At 39.3% G+C, this 20,942-nt stretch overlaps 1 protein-coding gene and 1 pseudogene across 7 annotated transcripts in view; one reads left to right on the forward strand and one right to left on the reverse strand.

The window, feature by feature from the left end:
- The window catches only part of FCHSD2 (FCH and double SH3 domains 2), a 302,687-nt gene that overhangs the window by 52,053 nt on the left and 229,692 nt on the right, over positions 1-20,942 (reverse strand). For 4 of the 6 annotated variants that reach the window (XM_032258855.1, XM_032258859.1, XM_032258854.1 and 1 more), the window contains 2 exons: positions 12,837-12,932; positions 10,584-10,655 (listed from right to left, as the gene is read on the reverse strand). In XM_032258855.1, the coding sequence (XP_032114746.1) occupies positions 10,584-10,655; positions 12,837-12,932 (168 nt within the window). The remainder of the gene's footprint in view (positions 1-10,583; positions 10,656-12,836; positions 12,933-20,942) is intronic. The other 2 variants (XM_032258857.1, XM_032258856.1) reach the window with 1 other exon arrangement.
- Positions 4,889-6,425, forward strand: LOC116536958 (annotated as a pseudogene). The gene has a single exon (XR_004262902.1). The product of XR_004262902.1 is annotated as an interleukin enhancer-binding factor 2 pseudogene (transcript).

Genomic DNA, 20,942 nt, shown 5'->3' on the forward strand with positions numbered 1-20,942 from the left:
CAATGTGAGTAAAGAATCATTAAAGAGAAGTAAGAACAAAACAATAAAATAACAGCCACACAATCCTGTACCGCCCCCTTGCCCCAGGATACTGGATTTCATCAAGTTCGAGGTCCATCATCAACTTGCCACCAAACTTCAAGCCAGCTTTTGCCCTTTCTCTAGGATTTAATGTCTTCATATGAAAGATAAGGGTGCTAGATCAAATGATCACCAAGGGTTTCTTCTAGCTCTAAAATGCTATGATTCTGATTTACAAAGAACAAACCGCAAAATCTAAATAAACAATAGTAATAGCTAACTCCTATTGTGCAAGGTACTACGGAAAGTGCTTCACGTAACATTTTTTTTTTAAACAGGCTTAATGATGCGGGTCCCAAACCATTTTATATATAGAAAAGAAAACAAAGGCTCAGAGAGGTTAAGTAATTTTTCCCTGGATGGCCTAGATATTAACTGTTACAACCTTAATTGTCTGATTCCAGAATCAGAGCTATTAAACACAAAACTCTTGTAATTCTCTCTCAATTCCTAAAGACCCATGAAAAACAAAGTTTATTGGGATAATTAGGAAATTAAAAAAAATATCAATTACTCAAAGAGGTTTTTAATAGAGAAAGAAGCAAAATTATAGAATGAAAAGAATTTTAGAAATTCTGATCATGGCTCACTGCAGCCTCAACTTCTGGGCTCAAGTGACGTTCCCACTTCAGCCTCCTGAGTAGCTGGAACTACGGGTGTGTGCTACCACGCCCAGCTAATTTTTTTTTTTTTTCCCCTAGAGACAAGGTCTCACTATGTTGCCCGGCTCCTCTTGAACTCCTCGGCTCAAGTAATCCTCCAAAGTATTGAAATTGCAGGCATGAACCATCACACCTGGCCTAGGAATTCTTTTGCAATATCTCATAACTCAAAATTGATAGGCATGAACCACCACACCTGGCCTAGTAATTCTTTTGCAAGATCTTGTAACTCAAAATTGATAAGTTACAAGATCTCGCAAAAGAATTACTAGGATTTTTAAAATTAATATTTTTGTTTGGGGAATTGTGATGAGGCAGGGTTTAAAGTTTTTTACTCTATACAGACATTCCAGCTAAAACTAGATTATAACGATGACAAATGAACAGAAATAGAGCAAAATAATCAAAATTCAAATTAACCATTTTTAAACTTGTATTTTATATTTTAATTCATTCTTTGGGTTATCAGAAGTCTGGGAATTAACTTTATTATTATATTTTGCTTTGCAAATGAATCTGGGCATTCAAATTTACATCTGTTCTCAAAATCAGGAACATTAAAATGTTAAACTCTGGATATAGATACAAATGAAATGAACATAGCTAGAGGAATGTAATCTGTAAAAGTAGAAAGATATATTCTGAAGGGTCCAAGAATAGGTTTTTGAGTCAGATAGACAGTTTGAAACCACTGTATGCCATTTTATGGTACTACTAGCTTTATGATCTTGGGCATGTTAATTATCTGAGTCTTAGCTACATCTGAAAACTAGTGAAAATGTCACCTATCTCCATAGGTTTGATAGGCTATAATGAGGTAATATTTTAAACATTCTGGTATAGTATCTACATAATATCTTAAGCATCCAGTCATGGTAACTGTTAATGTTAAAGACCCAATTGAAAATTACTTGAAACAAAATTTTCTCATTACTGTTTATAAAAAAATTTAGGTAATTCATAGGTTCTTGGTAGCCTAAACAATGAATCCAAAACAAAGATTGAAGATATATTGAAAGATTAAGGCGGATCTCAAAGAGAATTAATTTGTAGGGAGCAGCTAGATGAGAAAGGAGGCAACTGATGGAGACATTTAATTTTTATTACTGAGTAGCATTTTAGGAATAGGTAAAGGGGTTTAAATTGTGTACTGGCTGCAGATGGGCCATAACCCAATTTGCCTTACAAAATTTATACCTTTTTATTGAGTATTCACTGTGCTCAAGATAGAGCTTTTCCCTTATTTTTTATGTGTCTACTAAGGCCTACAAGATTGGAAGATATGGCTTTGAAATCCTTTGTTTAGGGAATGACACGTAACTAAAATTCCAAATTAGTTTATTCTTTTCATGAGTTCTGAGATCAAGCCATGGAATATATGTGGAAGCTCCTTAGGCACAGGTCTTGACAACTGAGAATTTCATACAAGGCGAATACAGCCCACGGTGTTAAACAATACACAGAGAAATGTTCCAATACCACGTGTACTATCAAAGATCAATATAAATCAGGATCTAGTATAGGTCATAATAATAATTATAATTATTATTTTGAGACAGTCTCACATTGGCTAGCATAACCTCAGCTCACTGCAACCTTTGCCTCCTGGATTCAAGTGATTCTTCTGCCACCTGCCTCAGCCTCCCATGTAGCTGGGACTACAAATGCATGCCACCATGCCCGGCTAATTTTTTGTATTTTTAATAGAGATGGGGTTTCACCATGTTAGCCAGGATGGATAATAATTTTTTTTTAAGATGGCGGTATTAGCAGTGGTTGATTCCAACCAAAAAACCATAACAACAGCTTCTTTTTAAAATGCTGGCAAGGCCGGGCACGGTGGCTCAAGCCTGTAATCCCAGCACTTTGGGAGGCCGAGGCGGGTGGATCACAAGGTCAAGAGATTGAGACCATCCTGGTCAACATGGTGAAAACCCGTCTCTACTAAAAATACAAAAAATTAGCTGGGCGTGGTGGTGTGTGCCTGTAATCCCAGCTACTCAGGAGGCTGAGGCAGGAGAATTGCCTGAACCCAGGAGGCGGAGGTTGCGATGAGCCAAGATCGCGCCATTGCACTCCAGCCTGGGTAACATGAGTGAAACTCCGTCTCAAAACAAACAAACAAACAACAAAAAAAAACGCTGGCAAATTTATTTTTATTTTTTATTTTTTTAGAGTCTTGCTCTGTCACCCAGGCTGGAGTACAGTTGCACTATCTTAGCTCACTGCAACCTCCGCCTCCTGGGTTCAAGAGATGCTCATTCCTCAGCCTCCAGAATCACTGAGATTACAGGTGTGCACCACCACGCCCAGCTAATTTTTTGTATTTTTAGTAGAGATCAGGTTTCACTATGTTGGCCAGGCTGGTCTCGAACTCCTGTCCTCAAGTGATCTACCTGTCCTTGGCCTTCCAAAGTGCTGGGATTATAAGCGTGAGCCACCGCGGCTGGCCTAGTTCATTCTTTTAACATTTTTCTTTTCTTTGGAAGACGGTGTCACTTGATTGTCCAGGCTGGAGTGCAGTGGTGCAATCATGACTCACTGCAGCCTTGACCTCCTGAGCTCAAGAAATCCTCCCACCTGAGCATCCCAAGTAGCTGAGACCACAGCGTATGCCAGCACACTTAGCTAATTTTTTGATTTTTAGTATAGATGAGATCTCATTATGTTACCTAGGCCATCTCAAACTCCTGGCCTCAAGTGATCCTCCTGCCTTGACCTCCCAAAGTGCTGGGATTATAGGCATAAGCCACCATGCCCAGCCCAATATTTTTCCTTTATCTTTAAACAATGCTTTTGATACAAAAATTAGCCAGGTGTGGTGGCGCATACCTGTAATCTCAGCTACATGGGAGGCTAAGGCAGGAGAATTGCTTGGACCCAGGAGCTGGAGGTTGCAGTTCAGAATGCGATTTGAACTAATGAGAGGTTATAGCTCAGGGTTTTATGCAATGTATGGTATATAGATCACTTTTCAAAAATCTGGAAAATTCTGAATTTTGAAATACATTTGGCCTAAGGCTTTCGATAAGAGCCTATAGACTTTTAAGTCACATATTCAAATATACCACACACCCTGGAGAGGAGTGGGACAGTGCCTCTTAAGAGACATAATTTAATTTATTCTGACTACGCTTGGATAGCAGAACCTCCACCTGGAAAGAAGTGGGAACTCATCTAGATAAATTGAGTGTGCCTGGTCTCTCAGATGAGTACCACTGGAAAACAACTGGTATGGACTGAGCCTTGGGACAATACTAAAAAACGGCACACCTGGGGAAAAGGAATATACCCATTAAGGCTGGGGGTGAAGAAATGATGAGAACTCTAAGAAAGGAGCTTTTCTTTTGTCTTGGGTTAGAGTACCAAAGGCAAACCTTAGCAAAAAATATGTCCCTGAGTAATGACATGAAAGTAAAACAAAACAGCAATAAAAACCTTGTGTCTAACACCTTCTAGAACATACCTAGAGGCATTAGACAGAACAGCCTTATAAAGAGTATGCCTTTATTTTGGTAGCTCTTACAGAGATTTTGCTTTAAGAGCTATAATCACAAGCTAGATAGGGGAACTTCCAGGCTTCTATGAGTCAGCACATAACTGATGCTTCTGTGCAAAGACCTAGCTACTCTGGATGGTTAGGCAAGCAGCCAGATCAGGAGAAAGGGACTACACCAGTAGAGGGCCTATCATATAGATGGTAAACTTTCTACAAAAAGCCTTTTGTGAAACGCTGAAGAAATTAGGACAACCACTTTGAACACTTAACTGTCAGTACTGCTAATTCTAAAAAGTGATGCTCGAGTTTTCTGCTCCTCAGAGTAAAGGGGCAGCTGGTGAGGCCTCCATTGTTCGGGTTTTTTTGAGACGGAGTTTCGCTCTCGTTACCCAGGCTGGAGTGCAATGGCGCGATCTCGGCTCACCGCAACCTCCGCCTCCTGGGTTCAGGCAATTCTCCTGCCTCAGCCTCCTGAGTAGCTGGGATTACAGGCACGTGCCACCATGCCCAGCTGATTTTTTGTATTTTTAGTAGAGACGGGTTTTCACCATGTTGACCAGGATGGTCTCAATCTCTTGACCTTGTGATCCACCCGCCTCGGCCTCCCAAAGTGCTGGGATTACAGGCGTGAGCCACCGCGCCCGGCTATTGTTCGGGTTTTAAGGCACCATGAGGGGTGACAGAGGCTGTGGTGTGGTGGGCGCTTTAGTTCCAGAGGAGGCCCAGGAAGAGGGTTCAGGCCCTTTGTACTACATATCCCATTTGACTTCTATTTGTGTGAAATGGCCTTCCCCTGGGTCAAGCCAGCACCTGATGAAACTTCAGTTAGGCCTTGCTGAAGAGGAATCAGGACCTGGTTCCCAATTCTATCCTTTCCCTGGTGACGAAAATAAACAATGCGATTGACAATCTGATTGTGGCTCCAGGGACATTTGAAGTGCAAATTGAAGTTCGACAGGTGGGATCCTATAAAAAGGGGACGATGACTACAGGACACAATGTGACTGACCTGGTGGTGATACTCAAGATTCTGCCAACATTGGAAGCTATTGCTGCCCTGGGGAACAATGTCGTGGAAAGCCTAAGAGCACAGGATTCTTCTGAAGTTTTAACCATGCTGACCAATGAAACTGGCTTTGAAATCAGTTCTTATGATGCTAGAGTGAAGATTCTCATTACAACAGTGCCACCCAATCTTCGAAAACTGGACCCAGAACTCCATTTGGATATCAAGATATTGCAGAGTGCCTTAGCAGCCATCCCACATGCCCACTGGTTTGAGGAAAATGCTTCTCAGTCCACAGTTAAAGTTCTCATCAGACTACTGAAAGACTAGAGGATTCGTTTTCCTGGCTTTGAGCCCCTCACACCCTGGATCCTTGACCTACTAGGTCATTATGCTGTGTTGAACAACCCCACCAGACAGCCTTTGGCCCTAAACGTTGCACATAGACGCTGCTTGCAGATTCCAGCTGCAGAACTGTTCCTGCCAGGTTCAGTGGGTATCACTGACCCCTGTGAGAGTGGCAACTTCAGAGTACACACAGTCATGACCCTAGAACAGCAGGACATGGTCTGCTATATAGCTCAGACTCTCATCCAAATCCTCTCACATGGTGGCTTTAGGAAGATCCTTGGCCAGGAGGGTGATGCCAGCTATCTTGCTTCTGAAATATCTCCCTGGGATGGAGTGATAGTAACACCTTCAGAAAAGGCTTATGAGAAGCCACCAGAGAAGAAGGAAGGAGAGGAAGAGGAGGAGAATACAGAAGAACCACCTCAAGGAGAGGAAGAAGAAAGCATGGAAACTCAGGAATGACCTTCCCTTCCCTTGACTTAGAGCCAGACCTTCCCTTGACTGGAGCCTAAGTTCACTGCTACTGGGCTTTACATGGTGATAGACATTTCCAAGGGATAGGGAAGACAGCAGGAAGGAAAGTAAACTCCATAGAAGTGTCATTCCGCTGGGTTTTGATATTGGCTTAGCAGCCAGTTTCCCATTTGTGACCTATGCCATCCATCTATAATGAATGGGGATATCAACATTTCTTCCTAATATTCTAGAATCCCCAACTCCTGAAAACCCCTCTCTCAACTAATACTTTGCTGTTGAAATGTTAAGTGTCTGGAAATTTTTTTTCTAAGAAAAACTAATAAAGTACTTCCTAGTGGGGAAAAAAAAAGTGATCCTCTTGTCTTTAGTCAAAGCCTCTAATTTTTGGATACTGTGCCAAGCATATGTATAAGAGGACGGTACCTGTTTACTCAATAGGAGGACTTCCCACAATTTTTATCATAGCCTTTCATGTTTATGAGACAATGCTATATGCAGTACAAAATTTCTACAAGCAGAAAGAGTCACCCATAACAATGAGAATTTTCAGGTACATTTCCTGCACAGTGTATTAACCCCATGCATTCTTTTATAGACAAGGGAAATTTTTGCCAAAGATTTATTTTTAATAGATGCATAAATCACTCCCCTTACGTAAAAACTTTGATGTGTAAAAGTTCTCAACTACAGCAAGTGGACATTTTACTTACTATAATTGTTAATCTATAGAAGGTAGAATTTAATATCAGAAATAGCATCTAGAATAACAGGAAAAGATCATATATCAGAAATTCAGTGTCACCTTTTGCTATCGATATCTGTGAAGATCTTGTTATTTGTTGTTCAAGGAAGGTAAAGGGGTAAGGGTATTCTCATCCCCACTAGGAAACTTGAAAATGTTTCCTTAAGTTTTTCCTGCCTGTATAGATGATACTTACCTAAGTTTTGTGGAATGCATGTTTCCCATATTATTTCCCATCCCAGCTTCACCTTGTCCTTTTTCACAGGATGTGACAAAATGCCCCTAATGGCACTCATCACGAGTTCTAGTAATAAAGGAAAAGCTCACTGAGATGTATGTAGGGCAAAGGTGTTGAAAAGTACAAGTCAGGTACTTAAAATTATTCCCAACAGATTGCCTTTCAGATGTACAAACTGCCAAAAGGGACGTTGATGAGATCCTCCTTGTGGAATAAGCAGGTGAACAAAAGTCCCAGGAGAGTTTTAGTGATCAATCCAACAAGGGAGTTGAGGGCTAGGGATCACAACTGCAAAAGTATTCCAAGTATTTCAAGATCTGTAATGCCTTCTATATTTGATATTGGTATTTCCTATAGCAATTAGGGGAAAAAGTACTAAAAAAAAAAAGAAAAGAAAAGAAAGAAATATGTTTGTCCTGTGGAAAGATTTTAAAAAGTCAATCAACATCTGTTCTGACTCAATGTGCCAGGCACTGAGTAAAATGCTTAGTAGCCTATCTAATTTTCAAACCCAATAAGGTATAGCTGGCCTTCCATATTTGTGGGTTATCTATCTGGAGTCAACCAACCATGGATCAAAAAAAATTTTTTTTTAAAAAGCAAAAAAAAAAAAGGATAGTTGTGTGTGTACTGAACATATACAGACCTTTTTCCTTGTCTTATTCCTTAAACAATGTAATAGGACAACTATTAACATAGCATTTACATTGTATTAGGGATTATACTCTAGTGATGATTTAAAGTATATGAAGAATATGAATAGGTTATATGCAAATACTACAACATTTTATATAGAGGACTTGAACACCTGTGGATTTTGGTACACGAAGAGGTTCCTAGAATCATGGATACCAAGGGAGAGCTGTTGTCATTTCACAAATGAGGAAGCTGAATCACAAAAGTTAAATATATATAAAATGCTAGTTTAGACACCAAAACCTATGTTTTCTCCATTGTACAACACCTGTATGAATCACTAACCCCAGTGTGACCCATATGTCAGCTGAATGACTCTAACATTGAGATCCTAATAAATGTGCTTGTCAGTTCTCTCTCACAGAATATCCTTACTATAGAGAAGAGGATTTTAAGGCAAATTCCATATCCTCCTCAGAATAATTCTGCATTAAAAAGTCATTTCAGAAAAAAAAAAAAAAAAAGATGTACTTTACTTTTTCTAGAAAGAGCTCTGGCTCTCTGGTATCATCTGAAAAATGATAATTGAAGATATAAAGAAAGAACACTTTAGAAATCAATAACTATTATGGAAAATAGGTAACAAAAGTCTTCAGTATTAACCATGAGACAGCTATTAAGTTATTACAAAAGACAAAGCTTGCCATTGGTCACTGTCACTTGTAGCCATCTTTCGGTAATACTAAAATTCTACCCAAAAAAGCCCTAATAACTATAATAATATTGTGACTATAAATTCAACTGGGTGTCTTGGACTTCTGTAGGGAAAACAGTATAGTTTGAAATGGGTTATATTCAAAAGTTAAAAAAATTTTTAAAACAGTTTACAAAAATCATTAGAAGAAAATAAGAGTTACATTTTATCATAGGGGTAACTTTAAAAGTCCTATAACTTTCCTAAATATATGTTAAATTTAGATAAAATATTTACTGAATTCTCATCTGTAAGGCAAGGGCATATGCAAAGTATTTGTAAGTATCTGCTTAGTAAATGAAAAATAAATGTGTTAAACCCTATGCAGTTCAAAATTCCTAATTCAAACTATAAAATGTAAAATAAAAGAACAATTCTGTACTGCCCTGCAATGGATCTCATCATACTGCTATCTTACCTGAGTACATAGTTCTCCATTTACAATCATGTATAAAACTCAAAAATAACACCTGGGTGCAACTCACTTTCATCACTAAGTCTACTTGCTATTTCAGGTACAGTCATGTACTTTCAAACTTTTCTGTCTCTAACACTTACTAGCTGAGTGACCTTGAGCAAAGCAAACTGCTTTTCTTTCTATTTTTTGTTGTTGCTGTTTGAGACAGGGTCTTGCTCTGTCACCCTGGATGGAGTGCAGTGGCATGATCACGGCTCATTGCAACCTCTACCTCTCAGGCTCAGTGATCCTCCCACTTCAGCTTCCTGAGTAGCTGGGACTACAGGTATGTGCTACCATGCTCAGCTAGTTTTCTGGTTTTTGGTTTTTTTTTTCCCCATAGAGACAGGGTTTCACCATATTGCCCAGGCTGGTCTCAAACTCCTGGGCTCAAGCAATGCCTCCACCTTGGCCTCCCAAAGTGCTGGGATTACAGGCGTGAGCCTCTGCATCCAGCCAGATTTCCTAACTTTAGTTTCCTCAACTGCAAAAGAGGGATTACAAATACTGCCTATAATATAGGGTTGTTGTGAAGATAAAATAAATTAATATAGGTAATACCATTAGAAAAATGTCTAGCATTAAATAAATGTTCAATGAATGTTACCTATTATTTTTAATCTTTTCAACTTTTGTTTTCCCTTCCTGGCATATTGTTTCTCCCTCTATGCAGAGTAAACTGCAATTCATCTTCAAGATCTAATCTATAACAAGTACACACAATTCAATAAAAAAAATAGAAACAAGGTTTGAATAGGCATTTTACCAAAGAAGATACATGAGTGGCTAATAGACTCATGAAAAGATAACTCAACATCATTAGTCATTAGGGAAATGCAAATCAGAACCATGAGATACTATTTCATATCCATTAGGATGATTATAATCAGAGCTAGACAATAATAAACGTCTGGCTGAGGCAGGAGGATCATTTGAGCCCAGGAATTCAAGATCAGCCTAAGCAACATGGCGAGATTCCCTCTTTACCAAAAAAAAAAAAAAAAAAAAAAAAAAAAAAAAAAAAAAAAAAAAAAAATTAGCTGTAGTCCCAGTTACTCCAGAGGCTGAGGTGGGAGGATTGCTTGAGCCCAGGAGGTTGAGCTGCAGTGAACTGTGATTATGCCACTACATTTTGGCCTGGGCGACAGGGTGAGACCCTGTCTTAAAAAAAAAAAAAAGACTTCTTAAATGACTGACGGTCTGGAATGCTTTTTTAAATCATAGGCAATTTATCTTTTTCCATTATGAAAAAACAAATTGCTTCCCAAGTGCTGAACACTTCTTCTTAGAAGAAAGCCTAGCATAGCAGAAAGAACATTACTATTGCAATCACAACAGTAACGTGTCATTAATTTACTCCATGACTCTGGACAAGTCTCCCTTACTAGCCTACTACAGTTTCCCCTTTGATAAAGACAAGATTAGCTCTAAGGTTCTCTCTAGCACACCTGCTGAAGAAAATTAAGGTGTTTCACACAAGATGAAAAATGAGTAGCTCAATTTCTTCACTATAAACAGGGAAGGAAATTCTTAATTTATAAGAGAAAACACAGCTGATGCATCAGGGGCCTTTTATATGTATATATACATAAGTTTCATCCCAACACCAGGTCCCACCCTTTATTAACATGCAAACCCACAAGGCCCATCCCTCCCACCCTTGTCCCACACCCCATATACCTCAGCTATGGTCATTCTCAGAGCACTGACAGGGGAGAGCTCAATATCCACCAGTTGGGCGGCTTTTAAACTCTGCCCAGTAAAGATTGCACAAGGACAAAAAACAGCATAGAGTTAGAAATTTATGGCAAACAAGGACATAACACCTAAGAACATTTAACACAGTGTTTAGAAACAAAGGATTTAGGGCTGTAGTTGGGCTGTGGAAAAGTGAGATGAGAGTCACTGTTATTCTGATTTTTCTGTGGAAAATAACAATGATGAAATAACCTCAAATTAGTCATAACTTTAAGTCAAGCTTGACAAACTTGTCTATACACTGTATTTTCTAATGCCCTGCTTCATCCCTCCCAGGCTTCAAAGAAGTCAAATCATAGGACAATGTGAATGAGTCATTGGCAAAAGCTGATGGAAAAAAAAAAAGGCACTACTAAAAGGGCAAAGGCTGTAATGTAGAGAGAAATGCTGATTTCCTACATTTCTTTACACAGCTGCTAACAGAGCTACTTAAAGTATAAGAAAAGTAATGAAGATATCTCTGGCAAATGTGTTTCTATTAAACTGATACCATTAAACTCTAGAACTATATCATAAACTCCCCTGGTTCTGGTTCTAAATTTATCAAAATTTATGAATATAATTTGACTTTCTTTTTGGCTTGCCTACAATGAGAGAATGTGCTAGTAATGACATGTGCCTTCTCATTTTGTAGAAGTTAAATTTCATTTTTATGACCAAATTAGCATTTTGGTTCTTTTTTAAAAATTCAAATAATGGCAAACATTTCCCATAAACTCAAGGACAATTGCTGTATGCTTTTTAAAAACTGTCAATTGGAACCAGGCATGGTGGCTCATGTCTGTAGTCCCAGCACTTTGGGAGGCTGAAGTGGGTGAGTTGCTTGAACTCAGGAGATCAAGAACAGTCTGGGCAACATGGTGAGATCCCCATCTTTATTAAAAAACAAAGAAAATAGCCAGACATGGTGGTGTGTGCCTGCAGTCCCAGCTAATTGGAGGGCTGAGGTGGGAGGATCACTTGAGCCTAGGAGACGAAGGTTAGAGTAAGCTGAGATCATGCTACTGTATTCTAGCCTGGGTGACAGAGTGAGACCCTGTCTCAAAAATAAAATAATAAATAAGTAAAAATAAAAACAAAAATTGCCAACTGGAATCTACAGACAGAAAGTAGATTAACGATGCAAGCGGCTGAGGTGAGGGGTATGGGGAGAGTGGCTGCTTAATGGAGTCAGGATTTCTTTTTAAAGTGATGAAATGTTGTGGGACTATAAAGTGATGACAGTGTACAACATTGGAAATGTAGTAAGTGACAGTGAATCAACCCCACACTTTAACCATGGTTAAAATTGTAAGTTTTGTGTTATGTGTATTTTGCCACAATAAAAAAAAATGGCCGAGGGGTAGAGATATTTAAAAAATTGCCAATTTGAAGTTTATGTAAGTACCAATAGTCTAAGAAATCCAAAAGGAATTAGAAAAGGACTATAATCTTTTATAGGGCCAACCAAAATATTTCATACTCACATTTATTATTCCATTTATTAATTCTATTCTGGTTAAATTTTTTTTCTTTTTTTTGAGATGGGATCTTACTCCGTCACCTGGGCTGGAGTGCAGTGGTGCGATCTTGGCTCACTGCAACCTGTGCCTCCTGGGTTCAAGTGGTTCTCCTGCCCCAGCCTCCCGAGTACCTGAGATTACAGGTGCCTACCACGCTGACTGGCTAATTTTTGTATTTTTAGCAGAGACAGGGTTTAGTCATGTTAGCCAGGCTGGTCTCAAACTCCTGACCTCAGGTGATCCACCCACCTCGACCTCCCAAAGTGCTGGGATTACAGGGAAGAGCCACTGCGCCAGACCTATTCTGGTTAAAATTTAGCCACTGATTTCTTTGGAGGAATACAACATAAAGAACTTCAGGGAAAGTATAATTTACATTTAAATAAATGTATTGAAATTTTTTTTTTCTCCTTCCCTCAGTTGTTTTCAGGTTTTGGTAACTTGTCTTATAACTTAACCTCATTTGGTAGAAGGTTGTTAGCATAAAGATACTGGATGTGTTGGCCACACTTCAGGAAAAAAAAAGTCATAATTATTCGGCATTCTTACAGTTTTGTTATAAAATTGATGAGACATACTCAGCTTTTTCTGTCTTTTTATGCTAAGGATAACTGTTACTTGAGCACAAACACAACTGAACAACAAATAAAACGAAAATCTGTAATTCCCTTACAGTATCACTGTCACAAGGCTGGAACTGGAAAGGCTGGGGTTTGTGAAATACAGCATTCTCTTGCAAAAACAGCTGAAGATTGTAGTCCCGTACCACCTAAAGAGAAAATAAAATATCTTTAGGTCTTTAATGAGGTTAAAATATCCAATTACATTATAAAGTTTAAGATTTATTCTGCTGTTTTCTATACAAATGAGAAATCATCCAAGATTGTGGTAAAAAAGAAATGTTACACATTTTATTTTTCATTTTAGACAATGATTATTATTTATCTGTCTGATTTTCTCAAAAATAAATTTGAAAAGGAATAGTTTAGAAACTACATCAGATTTGAGGATTGGACGATAAAAATAAGAAGGCAAGAAGATAGATTTTACACAAAGCTATTCTGTGTAATGCAGAATAGGGTGCAGATAAGGAAGTGCATTGGTAGTTTTCATCTCTCCCAGCTCTAAAATCTTGTGGGCCTCTTAAAGTCTGTTTCATGGCCATTGCCATCCACTAGGAAACTGCCAGGTAATTCTTATCAAGGCACCAAATAGTGTTTGTAGAGTATTTCTCGGCAGCTTCTTGAGGAGGTTACACTCTAATTACCATCTTACGGCATACCAAGATAGACTAGAAAGGAATTTCTATAAAAAGAGAATTCTGATACTCAGAAAGCAGCAAAACAAAGAAAGACAGACATCTGAAAAGAATTCACTGCATTTACATACCCTGGGTAAGAGTGGAAATCAACATCTGATGGGGCAAAAAACCCCACTTTCTATTTTGCCACATTGCTTACCCCTTACTTTTTTTTTTTCCAACATTTCATGACACGTATTTCTTCTTAGGCAGTCTAAGCTGAGAATGCCATGTACTTATCTTTCATTTGCAGTATATTATAGCCCATTAGTATCTCTGCCAGAAGATGGGCAGAAGAATTTTTTTTTTAAATTCAAATTAACTCTGTAGCTCTACTTTAGGAGTCCTGGGAAAAGGGATAATTGAGGAGATACAGAAAGTAGTAGGTATATATTGCATTTTGTTTACCAGTGCAATCCCAGTTCTCTACTGCTTCCCTCCCCCTCACTCCACCAACCACTTATTGAGAGGGTTTACCAGGGCCAACATTACACATAGGGATGTGGGGGATATATAGATGAATAAGATGAACAAACAAGGTTAGTATCTTGAAGGAATTTATAATCTGGAAACTGGGAGAGCCAAATAGACTACATTATTAAAATACACCATGGAGTGTGTAGAGGGTATGAGGAGAGAACAAGGTGATATTTAATCCAGGCCAATGGGGTGAGATGAGGTGAGGAGTTGTTAGGAGCATATGGTCTGGGAAGGCTGGCTGAATAAACATATTTTCAAAGGGAAATGCACTTTGTTCTCTTTTTGGATTCCAGTTTTAAGCTAGAATAGTTGTGAAAGCTCATTACAGAGCCCTTAGAGCCTCTCTAATCATCATTCAGAAAAACTAAGAGGATCACCTCTTTAGTTGCCAAATCTAAACTCAAGCACTATTAGCCTTTTTGTTGTTTTGTTTCTCTTGAGAAGGAGGTTTCAACCTTTTAAAATTTTAAACCCTTTGTTATGGAAAATTTCAAATACATATGTCAGTAAAGACAACAGTAGAATGTATCCTCATGTCTTCATCACCTACTTTCCAAAACCTCCCTTTATGGCTAATATTCTTTCATCCTCAAGCCCACCTACCTCTTCTACCCCGAATTATATTGGAACAAGTTCCAGACATATCATTTCATCTATAAATATTTCAGTATGACATCTTAAAATAAGGATTCTTTTAAGAAAACATATCCAAATTACAATTTACAGTAAGCACTTATAAATCAACAAGTTCTCAAATTTCCTTGTTTTGTTTTTTACAAAAAAGTTTTTCAAATCAGGATTCAAATAGAGCCCCCACGGTGCAACCCTCTTCTAATTTAATTGTTGAAGAAACTGGGTTTTTGTTCTGTAGAGTTTCCTACAGTCTTCGAAAAAATTACAAAGATGTAATTTTTATTACATCCTTGCAGTATTCTGTTTTCTGTATTTCCTATACATTGGAATTTTTTGTTTGTTTGTTTTATTTATTTAATTGGGAAGGTAATGTTTACTTACATTAGGAGCCTTGCCTCTTTTTACAAACAGCTGTAGTGGGCTGAATGATGGTTTCTCAAAAGATATGTCTGTGTCCTAATTCCCAAAACCTGTGAATGTTACTTCATTTGGCAAAAGGGACTTTGCAGAAGTCTAATATTGAGTGTGGACAAGGTTGATTTCTTCTGAAAGTAATTCTTGTTGTATTATACTTGGCCCTCTTTTCCTGGTATCTTCAAGTGGTCTTCTCCCTGTGCTTGTTTGTGTCCCACTCTCCTTTTTTATTCAAAAGTTTTAACTTTCAATTTTTGTGGGTATGTAATAGGTGTTTATATTCATGGGGTACATAAGATATTTTGATACAGGACTACAAGGTATAATAATCACATCAAGGCAAACGGAGTATCCATCACCTCAAGGATTTACCCTTACTTTGTGTTACAAACAATCTAATTATACTTTTTTAGTTATTTGAAAACATATAATAAACTACTGTTGGGGGATTGATCCAAGGTGGCCGTTTAGGAACACCTCAGGATTGCAGCTCCCAGTGAAAGCGCAGAGGGTGAGTGGATGCCGCATTTTTATAGTCCACAGACTAGGAAATTCCTAGGCGGAGGAGCCCCAGGGATCGCCAGTGTGGCTGCTTCCACCAGCTCGGCTGTGTCAGCCGGCGCAGCTGCTTTGCCCTGCGTGGCTGCTTTGTCAGCGCCCTGGCGCAGTGGTTCTCCGTACAAAATACACTGGTCCGGGTACCTTTTTGGCTGGCAATTGGAGCCACAGGAAGTTGGCCATTCATCTGTTTAAAAAGGGGACTGAACAGGGAACCAGGACAGTAGATTCCAGGGCAAAAAAAGCGCCACGAATCTTAGTGCCGCTGTTTAAGCCAGCGCAGTGAGTCGCCACACGGGAAAACACACAGATCCCAGCGCCTCTTCAACAGGCGAGTGGAACGCTAACTTAAAAAAAAAAAGGCTCTGAGGCAGGGAGCCAGGCAATCAGGCTCAGCTGGTCCCACCCCCACAAAAGAACAGCAATCAGAAACTCTCTGGATTGAGAGTTTCACAGCAAGTGCAGGTGAACCCAGGACGGTCCAGCACTGTGGGGGAGGGCTGTCCGCCATTACCAAGGCACTCCACCACTACGGAGGTAGTCAGCCAATGCTGAGGCAGCCTGCCATTACCAAGGCAACCCGCCATTGCTGAGGCAGCCCGCCATTACAGAGAGAGTAGCCAATACAGAGGTGGGCCACCATTTGCCGAGGCAGTTCTAACTACATCCATATAAACAGGACTGCAGGGAAGTTCCCTCGGCATCTGGGCGGAGCCCACAGCAGTTCAGCAAAGCCTCTATGGGCAGACAGTGACTACGCTGCCTCCTTGCTGGGCAGGGCAGCTCTGAAGGAAAAAAAAAGAAGGCAGCAGCACAATGAAAATTCATAAATAAAGCCCTAAAAATCCCTGGGACACAGCACCTGGGAACAAAAAGCGGTTTATGACTTCTGCTGCAGCAGACCTAAATGTACTGCCCAGCAGCTCTGAATGAACAATGGAGCTCACAGCTCAGCATTTGAGCTCCTATAAAGAACAGACTATCTACTCAAGCAGCTCCCTGACCCCTGTATATCCAAAGAACCACCTCATAAAGGAGAGATCAGACTGACATTTGGGGGGTATCCATCTGGGACAAAGATAGCAAAAGAAGAAAACTGGTAGCAACCCTTACTGTTCTGCAGCTGCTGCAGGTGATCCCCAGGCAAGCAGGGCCTGGAGTGGACCTCAGCAGACCTACAGCAGAGGGGCCAGACTGTCAGAAGGAAAACCAAGAAACAGAAATAACCTCATCATCGACAAACAGAACATCCACTCAGAGACCCAATCTGAAAGCCAGCAACTACAAAGATGACAGGTGGATAAATCCATAAAGATAGGAAGAAACCAATACAAAAAGGATGAAAACACCCGAAACCAGAACACCTCTCCTCCTACAAGGGATCACAACTCCTCACCAGCAAGGAAAAAGGTTAGATGGAGAACAAGTGTGATGAAATGACAGAATCAGACTTCAGAAGGTGGGTAGTAAGAAACTTCTGTGAACTTAAAGAACATGTTCTAACCCAATGCAAAGAAACTAACAACCTTGAAAAAAGAGTTGACGAAATGCTAACGAGAATGGACAAACTAGAAAGGAATATAAATGAATTGATGGTCTTGAAAAACACAACATGAGAACTTCACGAAGCATGCAGAAGTTTCAACAGACGAATTGACCAAGCAGAAGAAAGGATATCAGAGGTTGAAGAGTAACTCGATGAAATAAAACAGAAAGGCAAGAATAGAGAAAAAAGGGTAAAAAGGAATGGACAAAGTCTCCAAGGTATGTGGGACTATGTGAAAAGACCTAATCTACGTTTGATAGATGTACCACAATGCAATGAAGAGAATGAATCCAAGCTGGAAAATACTCTTCAGGATATTATCCAGGAAAACTTCCCCAAATTAGCAAGGCAAGCCAATATTCAGATCCAGATTAATAAAAAAAGAAAAGACAGAATAACCAAATTGATGCAATAAAAAACGATAAAGGCGATATCACCACAGATTCCACAGAAATTCAAACCATCATCAGAGATTATTACAAACAACTCTATGCACATAAACTAGTAAACCTGGAAGAAATGGATAAATTCCTGGACACTTGCCTCCACCCAAGGCTAAACCAGGAAGAAGCCGAAACCCTGAACAGACCCATAACAAGGTCTGAAGTTGAGGCAGCAATTAAGAACTTACCACCCAAATAAAGCCCAGGTCCAGACGGGTTCACAGCCAAATTCTACCAGACATAAAAAGAGGAGCTGGTACCATTCCTTCTGAAAATATTCCAAACAATCCAAAAAGAGGGAATCCTTCCCAAGTCATTTTATGAGACCAGCATCATCCTGATTCCAAAACCTGGCAGAGACTCAACAAGAAAAGAAAACTTCAGGCCAATATCCATGATGAATATAGATGCAAAAATCTTCAATAAAATAATGGCAAGCCGATTGCAACAGCACATCAATAAGCTTATACATCATGATCAAGGCTGGTTCAACAAACGCAAGTCTATAAACGTAATTCACCACATAAACAGAACAAAAGGCAAAAACCACATGATTATCTCAATTGATGCAGAGAAGGCCTTTGACAAAATTCAACAGCCCTTTATGCTAAAAACCCTCAATAAGCTAGGTATTGACGGAACATATCTCAAAATAATAAAAGCTATTTACGACCAACCAACAGCCAATATCATACTGAATGGGCAAAGACTGGAAGCATTCCCTTTGAAATCTGGCACTAGACAAGGATGCCCTCCCTCACCACTCCTATTCAATCTAGTACTGAAAGTTCTAGCCAGAGCAATCAGGCAAGAAAAAGAAATAAAGGGTATTCAATTAGGAAAGGAGGAAGTCAAATGGTCTCTATTTGCAGACAACATGATTGTATATCTAGAAGACCCCATTGTCTCAGCCCAAAATCTCCTGAAACTGATAAGCAACTTCAGCAAAGTCTCAGGATACAAAATCAATGCGCAAAAATCACAAGCATTCCTATACACCAATAACAGACTTAAAGAGAGCCAAGTCAAGAACGAACTGCCATTCACAATTGCCACAAAGAAAATAAAATACCTAGGAATACAACTAACAAGGAACGTAAAGGACCTCTTCAAGGAGAACTGCAAGCCACTGCTCAACGAAATAAGAGAGGACACAAACAGATGGAGAAACATTCCATGTTCATGGTTAGGAAGAATCAATATCGTGAAAATGGCCATACTGTCCAAAGTAATTTACAGGTTCAACGCTATCCCAATCAAGCTACCAATGACCTTCTTCACAGACCTGGAAAAAACCACCTTAAACTTCATATGGAACCAAAATAGAGCCCGCATAGCCAAGTCAATTCTAAGCAAAAAGAACAAAACAGGAGGCATCACACTACCGGACTTCAAACTATACTACAAGGCTACAGTAATCAAAACAGCATGGTACTGGTACCAAAACAGAGATATAGACCAATGGAACAGAACAGAGGTCTCGGAGGCAACACAACATATCTACAACCATCTGATATTTGACAAACCAGACAAAAACAAGCAACGGGGAAAGGATTCCCTGTTTAATAAATGGTGTTAGGAAAACTGGCCAGCCATGTGCAGAAAGCAGAAGCTGGACCCCTTCCTGACACTTTACACTAAAATTAACTCCAGATGGATTAAAGACTTAAACATAAGACCTAACACCATAAAAACTCTAGAAGAAAATCTAGGCAAAACCATTCAGGACATAGGCATAGCCAAGGACTTCATGACCAAAACACCAAAAGCATTGGCAACAAAAGCCAAAATAGACAAATGGGACCTAATCAAACTCCACAGCTTCTGCATGGCAAAAGCAACAGTCATTAGAGTGAATTGGCAACCAACAGAATGGGAAAAAATTTTTGCAGTTTACCCATCTGACAAAGGGTTGATATCCAGAATTTACAAAGAACTAAAACAGATTTACAAGAAAAAAACAAACAAGCCCATTCCAAAGTGGGAGAAGGATATCAACAGATACTTTATAAAGGAAGACATACATGAGGCCAACAAACATATGAAAAAATGCTCATCATCACTGGTCATCAGAGAAATACAAATCAAAACTACATTGAGATACCATCTCACACCAGTTAGAATGGCAATCATTAAATAATCTGGAGACAACAGATGCTGGAGAGGATGTGGAGGAATAGGAACACTTTTACACTGTTGGTGGGAGTATAAATTAGTTCAACCATTGTGGAAGACAGTGTGGCGATTCCTCAAGGACCTAGAAATAGAAATTCCATTTCACCCAGCAATCCCATTACTGGGTATATATCCAAAGGATTATAAATCGTTCTACCATAAGGACACATGCACACGAATGTTCATTGCAACACTGTTTACAATAGCAAAGACCTGGAACCAACGGAAATGCCCATCGATGACAGACTGGACAGGGAAAATGTGGCACATATACACCATGGAATATTATGCAGCCATCAAAAACGATGAGTTCGTGTCCTTTGTAGGGACATGGATGAACCTGGAAACCATCATTCTCAGCAAACTGACACAAGAGCAGAAGATCAAACACCACATGTTCTCGCTCATAGGCGGGTGTTGAACAATGAGAACACATGGACACAGGGAGGGGAGCACTACGCACTGGGGTCAGTTGGGGGGAAATAGGGGAGGGAGGGTGGGGGGTGGGGAGTTGGGGAGAGATAGCAAGGGGAGAGATGCCAGTTGTAGGTGATGGGGAGGAAGGCAGCAAATCACACTGCCACGTGTGTACCTATGCAACAATCTTGCATGTTCTTCACATGTACTCCAAAACCTAAAATGCAATAAAATAAACAAATGGAAAAAAAAAAAAAAAAGAATGCAAACTTGGCAAAATATCAACTTCTCTCCAGGAAACAAAAAAAAAAAATAAATAAACTATTACTGATGTAGTCAACCCTATTGTGTCACTGAATACCAGATCTTATTCATTCTATCTATTTTTGTACCCATTACCCATCCTGACTCCTCCTCACACCTGACTATCCTTCCCAGACTCTGGTAACTATCCTTCTACTCTTTATCTCCATGAGTTCAATGTTTTAATTTTTAACTCTCACAAACAAATAAGAACATGTGAAATTTGTCTTTCTGTGCCTGGTTTATTTCACTTAACATAATGAACTCCAGTTTCATCTATATTGCTGTAAATGACAGGACCTCATTCTTTTTCATTGCTGAATAATACTCCACTGTGTGTATATATATGTGTATATATGTATGTATATTTGTATATATATTTGTATATATACATATATACAAATATATATACAAATATACATACATATATACACATATATATACACACAACACACTACACACACACACACACATATACACACGCACACTGCATTTTCTTTATCTGTTCAT

This window comes from Sapajus apella, unplaced genomic scaffold (genome assembly GCF_009761245.1).
Source record: "Sapajus apella isolate SASKATOON/1434 unplaced genomic scaffold, GSC_monkey_1.0 scaffold106, whole genome shotgun sequence".
Lineage (NCBI taxonomy): Eukaryota > Metazoa > Chordata > Mammalia > Primates > Cebidae > Sapajus > Sapajus apella.